Source organism: Parasteatoda tepidariorum, chromosome 10 (assembly GCF_043381705.1).
Source record: "Parasteatoda tepidariorum isolate YZ-2023 chromosome 10, CAS_Ptep_4.0, whole genome shotgun sequence".
Classification (NCBI taxonomy): domain Eukaryota; kingdom Metazoa; phylum Arthropoda; class Arachnida; order Araneae; family Theridiidae; genus Parasteatoda; species Parasteatoda tepidariorum.
Genome location: NC_092213.1, coordinates 68219236 through 68233904, shown reverse-complemented (window position 1 = coordinate 68233904; position 14669 = coordinate 68219236). Strand labels below are relative to the sequence as shown.

Sequence of the window (14669 nt, the reverse complement as noted above, 5' to 3'; positions counted from 1 at the left end):
TTTTGTGCTTGTGGCATTATTATGCGCTTTATTTATATTATCATTGAGCTTCTTGATTTCCTTATCTATTTGATCAGTATTGTTAAGTTGTATCCTCATTTTTGAGTATGTCATGGAATATATTCCAGTTTGTATTTTTAATATATTTTTCTTCAAGCATATTTTTGATGTAAATATTGGCAATTACTGGGAGGTGATCGCTGGAGAGATCATTTACCGTATAGCAATCTATTTTATGATTTGAATTTGTGATAATAATATCTAGAATATCCGATTGGTAGTTGCTCATTCTTGGGATGTATGTGTGATCAGTAGGTGCATAAATTTTAATATTGTTTTCCATAGCGTAGTCTCTTAATACCCTGCCGTTTGCATTGTTATCTCTGCAGCCCCAATTTTGGTGCTTAGCATATAAGTCTCCTACTATGAATTGAGTTTTGTTATTATGAATGATTTCATTTAATTCATTATTAATCAACCCTCTGTTATTTGGGTAGTAAATTGCTGTCATTATGAAGTTTTGGTTGTTTAGGTTTATACTAATTGAAATTTCTTCAAATTTTGGATTGTTACTTTTTGTATATTCAGTAGTTTGAAATCTGTTGTGGGCGTATATAGCCACGCCCCCTCTATGATGTATTCGATCGTTTCTGTATATTGTAAAATTGGGAATGTTAAGGTTAATGCTAGGGTTAGCATGAGTTTCCGTGATAAAAATAATTTCCAGGGAGTGTTCATGAATAAAATTTTTAAGCTCGTTGAGTTTAAATTGCAAGTTGCACGCATTCCAATTTTCGATCTTAATACTATTTCTAATTATGTTGGTTTTATTGACCATTATTTGCTTTTTTGTCTGGTGAAGTAAGCAGCTCTACTGTGCTGACGTTATCTATAATTTTGGTTATGTCTAGTATTCGTGTGCTTTTGAGATAATCTATCGTCAGTTTTAGTTCAGATAGAATATTTCTTGTATAATAACTTTTGAGGTTTCCAGGGTGTCGTTAGCTTTTATATTTTGTACCACTTGTGAGTATGTACGATTGTTAAAGGTCCTGGGGGGATAAGTTTTGATTTCATCTCTCGCAGCCTTGTTTATTTCTTGTCTGCTTTTTAGTTCAATTAGCGTGGGACATTGACTAAAGTTAGCTGTATGCGTTCCCCCGCAGTTACAGCATTTTGGCTCATCGATTGTTTTTTGTGCACAGTCCTTGGTGTGGTGGTTTTCCCCGCACTTAACACACCTGGGAGGGTGGTTGCAACTGTTTTGTGCATGATGAAAATTTTGGCAATTATGGCATTGTGATATGCCTCCTCGTCCTCTGTAACTCTCAACTTTTATATCCATGTTAAAAAGATATTTTTCATTATAAATTTTTCTGTTTTTGACCTCCCTATTGATAGTAGGTAAGAAATCCTACCGAGTCTTTATATTGTGGATAGGGGGGACCATCACTAAAGGGAAGGAAGAGTAGCTTTTCTTCTTCACAGGGGAGGTGGAGAACCGCACTCGCTCTTTGTTGTTTTGTGGATGTTCCCTCCTCTTGCATTGAGGGTTTGAATAATAATTGCGGATGGGTTAGGGGGTATAATTTGAGGTGGTGCGTTATGGTTTGCATTATTATCATTGAGAGGATTATTATCGTCCGTAATGTTATTGTCATCTTGACAAAATTGAGGGGGGGTGAAATTAATAGCTGAATTATCAGCGTAGTTAAGGGGGGCGAAAGAATTCGAGTTATAATTAATTCTTTTTTTGTGGGAAGGATATTCATCGTCTGTGGTAGGGGAGCAAACCCTTTTTGAAATTTTAGTGAGGGAGGTGGGATCATAATTTTTGTTAAACACATTTTGCAAGGTACGCATAATAATGTTAATGATGTGTTTAGCAGCTCTCTGAATAGGAAGTGACACATCTTTAGTAATAAGATCATTTAAATTTTCATTAAAAGCTGGATCGAATTGCATGGTTATTATTGGGAACGATGATAAGTTTTGATCAGGGGTGATAATAAAAGGGTATGAGTCGTTAACTATACAAAAGTTGCTCAGAATAAAAGAGTAATTTGTATCAAGAATAGACTCACCCATTTTGCGAAGAATGGTGTTTGTCTTGATTGTGAGATTATTATAGCTCTCCATGAAGAAGGATTTCTCCTCTTTTGTAGTGCACTTTTGAATAAGAGTTTCTAGTGTTTTATACTTCTTTATGCAAGCACAAAGTTCATAAACAAAGTCTTTAGGCACTGGTATTGGTAAGTTCTTGATAATTTCGTATGTTTTAGCATTGTCCACGTTAGTTTGTAATCCGTGAGCTAATACGTGTTCGAAAATATTGTAAACTGTAAGAAATCCTAATGAGTCTTTATATTGCGGGTATGGGGGCCCGTCGTTGAACGGGAGAAAAAGTAGTTTCTCCTCTTCTTCAATTGGTAGGGGGAGCACTGATACATCTAGTAAGTTTTGGGATGGTCCCTCTTCGAGCTGAGTTGGAGCGAGGCCGGGGGGGGGGGCTGAAGATCGCAGGTGTGCCCTCGATCGTCTCTCCTTCCCTGCAGTGAAGTCTTTTGTGTAAATTCTCCATCCTTTGTTTCCAAAGGCGTTTGAATTGGGGGGTGATGGTGAATTTTTCATCCTATTGAATTGGGATGATGTAACCCCTTGTATTTGTTGATCTTGATTGAGAAAGGATGGGTGCTTGTTTACATCTGGCAGTGATGAGGAGGGTGAATAGTAGTCAGGCCGTTGTTCGCAATTAACGAAGTGGGAGTTTTCTCCTTGATTATCATACACATCCATAAGCAGAGGTGGTGATGAGTTTCTTGATGAGCTATTGCTACCATGAATACTGTTTAAATTTTCATAATTGGAAGTACGAATAACAGTTTGTAGAAGTAAAAACAGTTTATTTATAGGTGATTCGACATTTGATAGTTGGGGGAGTATTGTAGACATTTTATTTATGAGATCTCTGAATGATTTATCATTAAAAAGATCATGTATTAATTGTAGAGAGTTTAGGAAGTCATGATGGGGGAGTTCGTTATCATTGGAATGTTGTCCGTTGTGGTTGGGGTGAATTTGTACGGAACGGGCTGTGACGTGTGAGTGACTCGTTAGGTGGGTAGTCAGTTTGGTTGTACCAGTTAGTGTTATTTTTTAGTTGTTTGTGGTTGGGGGTGTTATTCGTTAGCTCATATTTGTTATAATCCGTTCTATGGTTAAAATAGGGGGTTTTATCGAAGTTTTGATAGTTGGAGAACTGGTTAAACTTGGTTCTATTTTGGGGGGGTTTGGGGAAGTTTGGGCACCCTCTGTAGTTTGCCGGGTGTTCCCCATGACAATTGGCACATCTAGGTGCGCTAGTTCTTACAGTAGAAGAGAGGTGATCTTCTCCACATTTAACGCAATTAAGTGGCATTTGACAAAACTTACTGGAGTGTCTCCATAGCTGGCATCTATGGCATTGGGATATGAATGAGTTATTTTTGAATTTTTCGACTGTGATTTGAAAATAGCCGAGTTCACTAATTTCTGGTAACTTGTAGGACAAGGAATTGTTTGGCATTTTGACCAGATAAAGGGGGAGTAATCTGCGATCTCCCTTGGGGTATCTCATTTGATTTATTTCTATGGGGATGAAATTTATTTTATTTAAGTCCTCTGTAATTTTTTCGATCGAGATGTTTAATGGTAATCCTCTGATTACGAATTTAAGGGGTCTGGTGGTTCGGGGGTTTATAATGTAGTGGTTAATTTTTTGATCAATAAGGAATTTGGTAGTAAGTCTGTGTTGCTCGGGTGTTTTAACGAAAATCTTGAGATGATTTCCCGTTGGCTTGCCAGTAATTTTGAAATTTAGGGAGGAGTTAAGAAATTCTAGTAATTTAGCGAAAGGTTGATCGGTTTGTATGATAATAGCAGGTGGGTTGGGGGGTGGAGGTTGCGGGGGAGCATTACTATAATTATTATTATCATGGGGAGGATTATTATCTCCCGTAATGTTGTTTCCATTTTGATTCGATTGCGGGAGGTTGAAATTATTAGCTGAGTTATCAGCATAGTTAAGGGGGGCGAAAGAATTCGAGCAATTGTTACTCCTTTTCTTATTCGAAGATATTCTTCATCGGTGTTAGGGGAGCAGACCCTTTTTGACATTTTAGAGAAGGGGGTGGGATCATAATTTTTGTTAAATTCGTTCTGAAGAGTGCGCATTATAATATCAATTTTATGTTTGGTAGCAATCTCGAGAGGTTGCGTCATATCTTTAATCATAAAATCATTAAGACATTCATTAAAAATAGGATCAAATTGTCTAGTTATGTTTGGGAAAGACGATAAATTTTGATCTGGGGTAATAATGAAAGGATAAGTATCATGCACTAAACAAAATTTGCTCAGATTAAAAGAGTAATCAGTATTCAGAATGGACTCACCCATTTGACGAAGAATGTTGTTTGTCTTTATTGTGAGCAAATTATAGTTCTCCATGGTGAAAGATTTTTCCTCTTTAGTACTGCACTTTTGAATAAAAGTTTGTAGTGCTTTATAGTTTTTGATGCACGCACAAAGTTCGTAGACATATTCCTTGGGCACTGGTAATGGTAGGTTTTTAATTTGATTGAACGTTTTGGCATTGTCCACATTTGGTTGTATACCATGTGATAAAACATGTTCGTAGATGTCATAAATAAATATGGCATTTCGCCCATAGGCAAGTATGTAAACATTCTTTCGCATTTTAGGTTTTTGCTTTGGTGCATCTTCGCAAAATATTTGTTGACGCCAATCGTTGATACACAGGCAGTATCTTTTCTACAACTTGTTCTATCAGACAAATAATATTTGATGCATCTTGATAACCCTTTATTTCCCAAAAGCTCACGCTTTTTAACAAAAAAGGGCAAAAAACCGTTTAGTCAAATTAAACATGTAGTTCAAAAGGCACTCATCAGATTTAAATAATTTGACAGTTAATTTCCGAAAATGGGGCAAAACAGCTGGATAAAAACAAATTTGTAACAATGCTTTTTTTTGCTCGACAAAAAGTCTTTGAATAATTCTTTTTTTCCTATTTTTCCCATAATTAATGAGATTCTTCTTTTTCAGTTAACCTTGAATATTTTGAAGACTTTTAATTTCTTCATAAGAAAGTTGTCTTTTGGAAAAAACTTCCTTAACATTATTTTCATACAATTTTTGTCCAATCCAACCAATGAAAAATAAAATATTATGAGAGCATCCCATAAATATTGCAGACGCTCTAGCACTTGAAGCGTACAGAGCCATCTATGGTCAGGTCTAATTAAGGGTTTTAGTAATTTCATCTGAAGAACTGAACAAACTTGGAAATATAATTAATTCTCTTTGTATCAGAATTCTTGAGATCAAAATATATGTTGTCACATAACATTTCTAAGTGCTTCAAAAATGGCTCTGTAATATGTTTTGAGGAATTGTTTGCGATATGGCATGTTTCTCCATCTAAGTCCTACAAATGTGGAGCATTGATGTATCTAAATTTAGTTTTGTAGGAATTAGTATAACGTTCTCACATTTGCGGGAACCAAAGACAACATGAATACATCAGAGGATAAAAATAAAATATTTATTTTTCGGAAAATGATACAGTCACAAAACTGAGTGACTAACTTAATATAAATTAAAATACAAAAGTATATAACAAACTGAGTAGTAGTAGCAAATACTTTACACCTAATTTCTGAGAGCAGAAAGAAAATCAGGATGTGCTCGATGACGGTTGCAGGTTCGGTGTTCCCTTCGATCTAGCGAACTCTACAGTTACAACACCATTTTTTCCCGACGCATTGTATTACCAGAATCCATTAAAACACTTATCAAATTTGGAACTGTCAACCGATTTTCTCTGAAAATTGAAAGAATAGCATTATAAATGCATTCTGCATTACAAGCAGGCAATTTAATCGAAGCTAAATGCCTCAAAATGTCCACGGCACCACTATTGCCATGAAAGTTTGCTCGACAGTTGAAATCGTGCTTTAACTTATTTTTACACTTGCAAAACCTTGATAATATTTCTATATCAAGCGCTTTGCCTACATCAACACTTGTAGCTACAACCGCACCATTCATTGACACATGTCCTTGTCTTTCCCAGGTACCATCGATTGCTACAGGAATGTCAATTGAATTGTTGGCAGTTTCAGCTTCTCTTGCTGCATTATTCATGCTCTTCAAGGCAACATTTTGAATTGCAGACCCTAATTCACTTGCAGCTTCATCGAATCTATGTGGTGGAGCAGGCAAGTTCATGATTCCACAAAAGATTTGAGCAGCCGCTTTTCTTTTACCAATGCTTCTCATGGTATATATGTCAACATTATGACATATGTCTATGAAACATTTCAAAATATGTCTATGAAATATATATAAAACATGTTGAAATTTATGTTTTGTTTTTATTGTCATGCCATATATACAGCACAGCTGTCGCTATATTCCGTAATAATGCAGATATTGATATAGGTTGGAGTAAAAATTCTGCGTTACCTACATTTAACTACCAGTTGCTTGGTTTCCGACATATAACAAGCTTTACATGATGTTTTTCTTCAAATTTTTAATGGAACCATACCTTCTACATCTAATATGTAACTGTGTCACATTCTTGGACTCTTTTTTTTTTTGTCTAAATTAATTCCCTTTGGTATGGTATTGTATTACTTAATAATCTAAACCCTGGCAGAGTTACTGAAAACTGGATCAATATTAAATTATCAAATATTATCAAATTTTATCATTAAATTATCAAATATTGCTTAAATCACAGTAAATTATATGTTTATAACCTTTATCCTATGGTTAACACATATCGTTATTTCTGTAAGAACACATATAGTTTCAAAAAGAATGTGCTTATGTTAAAATTAAGTAAAATACACTTTTTAAAAACAAGAATTATACATTTATTTACAAGTTTTAATGTTTCGAAATGAAACATCCATAACAACAATTCCAGTTCGGAATAACAAATAATATAGGAACAATTTATTTGATGTTTATAAATTATATTCTTTTTCTGCAACAACATGAAGGATTTATAGCATTTTTTAAAGGTAATTAGTGAAATTTCGCTAATTTTTTTTCACTATTCTTATATAAAAAGATTCTCTAAACTTGCTTAGAATCATTTAAATAATATTCTTTTAGATCATTCACTAGAAAACACTATCAAAAACATTCATACCAAATTTCATAAATATATACGCAATACATTTTGAAATATGTTTGTCGTAAGTAAAGTTAATAAAAAATACAGTTTTCAGAAAAATCAGGTTAAAAGTAACAATTGCACATTTCAAGCTTAAAAACTATTGAAGATATTCTAAAATGTTTCAAATTTACTCCTTCTATCTTTTAAAATCCACCTTTTTGGTAAGTTATACCCTCTGACCTTTCAGTCTTAGCATATTTTTTTTTCTTTTAAGCACGATTTTTTTCCCGCTTAGTTTTCGCAACAGGCAACGATTGTCTTTTTACCTTGTTGATACAGTTTTTGTCAAATTTATTGTACATAACAATCGTATATTGTCCAGACTCCATGTTCAAAGCACTGAAATGATCTACAAGTCCTTGAAACCCTTTATTAAACTGTATAACAGCAATGTTAGCACCTAATGTGAATGTTTGCAGTTGCACAAAAATATTCTTAGGCACAGGCTCACTATTCCATAAACAACCATGAAAACTTTCAATTCTGTTCTGTTTTTCCATGCAGGCATTTTTTTTTAACAGCTCTTGATCACACAATTGCATGTATGAAGGTTTAATCGCATTTAAAATTTCTTGGGGCAAACAGTACCTTTATCCTTGTACACTGTTCAGGCAGCTTTCGCTCGCTGAAAAGCACACCAACTTACTGGGTCATGCATTTATTTTTGCGCACGTGAATAGCAATGAAAAAAGACTGGTATTACAGACCTTTGCATACTTTCTAAATAATTGACATTGCTACGAATAACAATTCCATAATAATTCTGGATCTTGTCGACGTCTTAGTCTCTCTTCATGTTCCTGAATTGACTCTCCAGCTCTTGATTCAGAGTTTCAGAAACGATTTGATTCCAATCGAGAGAAATGTTGGTCAAATATTTCATTTGCTCTTGTTTCACGATGTCTTCGTCTGTGTCTTTCCATGCAGGCATTTTTTAATAGCCCTTGATCACGCAATTGCATGTAAGTAGGTTTAATGNACGAAGTATCACTGATTCAATATATCGAAAATATATGTTTATATAATCGTAAAAAGTCACAGTTAAAAAGTATTAGTTAAATTTATTTCTGGAACGACTATCAATTTTTTGATTGGCTGATAATTCTAAGCTATCACGTGACCTCTCAAAATGATGACCCGCTTCGAAAGGTAACCCTTCCAGTTCGATGGCGCGTAAATGTTACAGTTGAATTCGGAAACCGGTCACATTCGAATAGCGAACGAACGGGCTCGATGAAATCAAATCGAAGAGGCGCGTTTCAGTTGCATAAGGCCCTAATTCAGTAACTGTAGAAGACAAGTAATTTACATTGTCAGTCCCCGGATTTCCATACTTAGCTAAATGTTCAGCTAAAAAAGGGTCAAACTTGCCCATTAATTCAAGAAAATTACCATTGTGAAATGAACCAATTGTCTCGTCACTTCCAAAAAATGCTAACCCACGTTGGCAAAGAAACTGAGTTGTTGCAACAACTCGAGCTAGTACTTTTCGCCAATACAACCTTTCATTTGCATATTCTTCCACTAGCTTGCTATCAATTCTCATAGAAGAGGTTAACCTTTGAGATAAAGCAAGCACAGAATTCCTGTGAACCATTGAGTTCTCATGCTCGTTTAACCTCTCTGAAGTATTTTTCCAATAAGAAAAGCCTCCTTTGCAAAGCGTTTGGTCACTAGCACTGAAGAGTTTACATAATTTGTAAACTATTCAGTGCTAGTGACCAATCGCTTTGCAAAGGAGGCTTTTCTTATTTCATACCTGCCAACTCTTCCGGATTTTCCGGAAGATTTTATTTTCATATTTAAAGTGGTAGTAAGTATATACTATTTTTCTTTTTATAAACTTAATTTTTAGATGATTTTGATCACCACTATTCTTACAAAAATTAAGCACATATATTAATATGCGTTACTATCATGGTTGTTAACTTAAGTTTTCTCAAATACAACGTATTTGTTTGCTTAAAATTGAAGTTTTAATTCCAGTTTAATACCACTGGGAAAAATGATAATGGTAGGTATTAAAAGTTGGCAGGTATGACATATGTAGCAAAACACTGCATTTTTTGCTGGTGAGTAAACCAGCCATTCTCTTTTGAGTAATTCATTATTTTTCTTTTTTCTGAAAAAACTTGCCTTAGTCAAAACTCTTTCTTTGTTTCCAATCATACATCTAGAGTTGGTAATTAATTGAATGTTCTGCTCAGGTTTGTTCAATACAATGTATTCCCGAAAATTATCTGAAAAACTTTCAGGCCATAAACCAACATCACTATAATATGAATTATTTGATTTACATGAATGCTCAGACAGGTTTGATAGATCATCTACCTGCTGATTAAATGTAGTTATTTCTTCTTCAACAAAACCAGTTCCTTTACAAACCGGGGATGATTTTTCACAAACCTCATCAAATTCTGATGTACCAGAAATGTGTTTAAAGGCATCTGTTTCAAGTTCTACTTTATCTGTTATGGAAACTTCCTTTGCATTCTGTACGTTTTCAGTCTCAGTAGGATTTTTATCTAGAAAATTGTCCATGAATCCTTTCATTTTTTTGTTTTCATCATTTCGTTTTTTCTTCAATTTTCTTTTACCGTGACCACTTAGCTGTTTCGTAGACATTGTCAACACACGTTTACGAGAGGCAAAATGTGTTTATATTTACAAATCAGAAATTCACTTTGCTGCCAACAATAAGAGCCCCAACTCAAAAATAGTTCGTATCCTCAGCTGCCGAGCTGCATCGCTTTCTTCTTTAGGGAGCGTTCTCGTTGCATAAAATTCACACATGCGTAAGCAGTTTGTGGTTGAAAACATTCCCGCGCGCATCTCGGAAATTGGATGCAGTGTAAATGGCTCTTTATAGGTTTTAAATTTTGTGTCTTTAGTGCCCCATCAGACACTGGGCCCATGCCCCGTAGGCCCGTGCGATAATAAGGCCCTGCCTGTACCGGCCACCTACGTGAACAAGCTTTGACAGTATATTTTCTTGTCATTTGATCAATTACGTCTGCGCCGAATTTAGTTCCATTGTAGAAAGCAATGGTATGTGGTAATTTTTTTTTAATCATTTGTGATTTCAACTGTTGGATGAAGACTACTTAACAACAAAACATTTTTATCTTTTTCCCCCTGGTAAACAGACTAATGTCATTATGAGTAAGTACAGTGGTCGAATGCAATTCGGTTTTCGACACTTTTACAGAGACATGTATTTCTCTACTTGAGCGTTTTACAGTTCCTCCAAGGCTGGTGTTTTTTTAATTTAACGCCTCTGCAAGTTTCAACGTAGTAAAAAAGTTATCGGTAGTAACGTTTCTACCTTTGTTCTCATATGGACTTATTAGACGTAATACAGGGGTAGAAGTGACCAATGAGAAAAAAATAGGATTGTTTTGAAAAAAATAAAGGATATTCCAGAAAATCCTATATTTTTTTTTTCTGAAATAAAAAATAGGGCAAAAAAGATCTAAATTAAATTGAAAAGCACGGATCATATATGGATAACTTTAAAACTTAATTATTTAACACTTAACACTTAACTATCAGAAATCAAGTTTTGTGTCATGCTTTCCTGGCTGTTAATTGCGGTTGAAGGGTCCTCAAATGAAACTTCAGATTTTTGTTCAAATTTCTTTTGTTGAATTTTTTCTGTTTGAAATGCCGCATTCATTTTTGCAGTTAAAGCAATCTCCCTGTCCATATCCTTTAAAGCTTTGGCTACCATTCGTTTTTTCTGATGATGGTCTGCAAAGTAATTTTAGAAAAAAACTAAAAATCAACGAGAAAAACAGCATTTTTGAAAACAGATTTCTTTGTGAGTTTTAAGGCCACATAGGGCTACCATTCTAAGTTTTTTGTTTTTACCAAATTTCTTGAAATGTTCAGGGTAGTTGTGCTGTGTAATATTAAATACATTTACAAACTTTTATTAAAATACATAAAAAATTATTAAATTTTGAAATAAATTAATTTTTAACTGTTTTGCACGTTCTAATTTTGCTATTATATAAAGTTTTTAACACATATTTTGGTTCATAATTTTCTAAAAAACTATCGTTTTACTGATTTTTTTTTCTCCAGAAAAGAAAACATTTTCGTAACATAATCATCTGTAAAAACAAAAAAAAAGAAATGAAATTTAAAAATTGTTTCCAACAAAATTATTTATATATTTATGCGAAGGTAATGTACTGAAGTTCAGAGTCATGTTTAAAATTTGTTTTGAGAAAAACGGTATTTTTAGTTTAGTAAACTTATATTATTAACTAAATATCATATATTTTGGTCAATATTTATGAACTATAATAAAAAAATGCAATTAAAAAAGTTTCAGTCCATAAATTATAAAAATTTTATGAAATATGCACTCCTCACTATAAAAATACATTTATAAAGAAGTTTTTTTCACGAGAATCAAATTTTTTTTTACATATCTGAACCAAATTATTTAAAACTTGTCTCACATACTTAAATATATTCAATATAAAGCATACGATTCCATAATAAGTAAAAAAAATCAGTAAAAAATATATTCTAGAAATATAACACTGCAGCAAATGTTTCTGCGAATTTTATACAGAATCTGTTATGAACATGGAAAGATTTTTTTTTCCTTTTGTAAAACATGTCAATATCAAACATTTAATACTAAATTGTAGTATAAAATTCTGAAAATATGTACATTTTTCCTCAAAAGTGCATTACAGCAAGGCGATTTTTCAAGAAAAATACATTATTTTACTTAATTGTAATGAAAATTTAGTTTACATCCATTTCAAAATAATAACTGCAATAATTATATCGAAATCCTCTAGCACAGTAGGTAACAGCTTCATTTTTTTTTTCTTTAATTCTTTATTGTTCTAAGACTTTTTATATTTTTTTTGAAATTCTGTTCTGACGATACTCACCAGACTGCCTTATTTGCTTCTGAGTAGCTTTCATCTTTGTTGTTGACACACTATCCTCTATAAATGACTTGTAGGTAGCCAGTTCAATCGACTTTGCCTAACCTATGCTATATTCACTAATGGTAATGGCAATATCCAATCTTTTTCTCGAAACAAATACCTCATTTGGGCTTTCGCCCATATGCAACTATGTAAACATTCGTTCGCATTTTGGATTTTTGATTTGGTACATCTTCGCAAAAGATCTGTTGGTGCCAACCGTTGATACACAGGCAGTATCTTTTCGACAATTTGTTCTATCAGGCAAATAATTTTTGATACATCTTGATAACCCTTTATGTTACCCTCCTGCTTTAAAAAAAAGGCAAAAAACTGTTTGGTCAAATTAAGCAATTGATTAATTCATGAACAGCCTTTCATGTTCATGATTAATTCATGTAAAAATTAAGTTCATGTAAAAGGCACTCATTAGATTAAAATAATTTGACATATTTGTTAAAATGTAGCAAAACAGCTTGATAAACACCAATTTGTAACAATGTTTTTTTTTTTTTTTTGCTCTACAAAAAGTCCTATTTTTCCCATCATTAGTGAGATTTTTCTTTTCCAGTTTACCTTGAATATTTTGAAGACTTTTAATTTCTTCATCAGAAAGTTGCCTTTTGGAAAAACTTCCTTAACATCATTTTCATACAATTTTTGTCCGATCCAACCAATGAAAAATGAAATATTATAAGAGCATTCCATAAATATTGCAGACGTTCTATCACTTGAAGCGTATTGAGCCATCTATGGTCAGGTCTAGTTAAGGGTTTTAGTAATTTCATCCGAAGAACTGAACAAACTTGGAAAAACAATTCTCTTCGTATCAGCACTCTTGAGATCAAAATATATGTTGTCACATAAAATTTCTAAGTGCTTCAAAAATGGCTCTGTAAAATGTTTTGAGGAATTGTTTGCGATATGGCATGTTTCTAAATCTAAGTCCAACAAATGTAGCCTTGATGTATCTAATTTTAGTTTCAACACCATTTTTTCCCCTCGCATTGTATTACAAGAATCCATTCAAACACTTAACAAATTTATTTGTAAATGGCAATCTATTTTCTCTGAAAATTATAGCATTATAAATGCATTCTGCATTTCAAGTCGGCAATTTAATCAAAGCTAAATGCCGTAAAATCACTTTCTACTGGTCTTCAGCAAAGTATCTAACAAATACAGCTAAAATACTTTCAGATTAGTGATCTCATTAATGTTGAATGGGAAAAAAAGAATTCTATAAAACTTTATACTGATTTTCTTTAATTGTTTTTGCAAGTCCATACTTTAGCTTATATGATGCTGTTCTACTAATGTCTAATGAATTTAAATGCCATGGTATCACGTGATAATGTTTTAGTTAATTCCACAATTTGTGGAGCTCAAAAAAAGGAGTTCATCCAAAAATAACAGAGCAAGAGCTTCAGCTCTAGATTTTCGCGTTACCAAATCGTCAGTACGTAATTCATCAGTATGAGTTAGATTTTTCGGATCCAGGATAAAGTGAATTTAAAATCTGGTAATTCTTAACAGATTGACGAAATTTTTTTGAATAACTGTTCCAGAATGATTAATCAAAGATTTAAACCCTTCATTGTGATATTTGATTGATGTATGTTGTCGTTACACATCTTCCTGGAGAAGGAAAACCTAGACCAGGTCCAGAAGGCCCCGTCGCGTCAGTTCCCCATATATCTGCAGAAAGTCCCGATCAACCAGTAGCTGCTTAAAAGAAGCACCAAGGCAAAAAGACGGTCATCAAGACTAGCAAGTTGTGAGCAGGAACAAGGTTGGAAAGTCTTTCCCCCATTTTGAGCGACTGAACCATCTGACTAAGGTTTTTTGCAGGTTCTTATTAGTTAGAGGAACCACTAGGGCAGGATACTGACTTGACCTCTGGATTGACCTGCAGTCGTTAGCTGAGCAAAGTGGAACGGCCTTCACGCCTTGAGTGGCTCTACCAGGAGAATATTCTCCCGACGTACTTCACCCGTTCCGCCTAGGGATGGGTGAATTGCATGTAATACAGAAACAAGTACCTGGGTTATCAATCTTGCGGCACCACACGTTGATTTCTTCCAAGATGTCTTTTGTTATTAGCCATTCAAAACAAAACCTATTCTTGCAGTCTTTTTCTACATCGCTAATATCGTTTTCTTTTAAAAACTTCATGCTTACATAAAAAAATGCGATTTACGACTTAAAAAATGTATGCCGAATATACAACACTTACACGTGAAAATATTTCGCCAGAGAAAATTCTAACACGTGGCGCAACTGTAATCTACAACCCCACAGCCTCCGCTTTTAATTCCAAAAAAATTCGCCAAGCAGTAAGGATTTTCTTTACCCAATCCATCCCCGCAAAAGCGTCGCGCCTCTCCCAACACGAACAGAAGAAGAAACGAATTCTTGTTGAAAATAGGAGCCAACTTATCAAGTTTCAGATATTGCAGACG

The 14669-nt window shown here is 33.9% G+C and overlaps 1 protein-coding gene across 1 annotated transcript; it reads right to left on the bottom strand.

The window, feature by feature from the left end:
• Positions 1 to 8432: 8432 nt before the first annotated feature.
• Positions 8433 to 9877, bottom strand: LOC139426885 (uncharacterized). The gene is made up of 2 exons (XM_071187011.1): positions 9385 to 9877; positions 8433 to 8875 (listed from the first exon to the last, which is right to left on the bottom strand). The coding sequence occupies exons 1-2, from the start codon at positions 9875 to 9877 to the stop codon at positions 8433 to 8435; spliced, it is 936 nt and encodes a 311-aa protein (XP_071043112.1).
• Positions 9878 to 14669: the final 4792 nt, after the last annotated feature.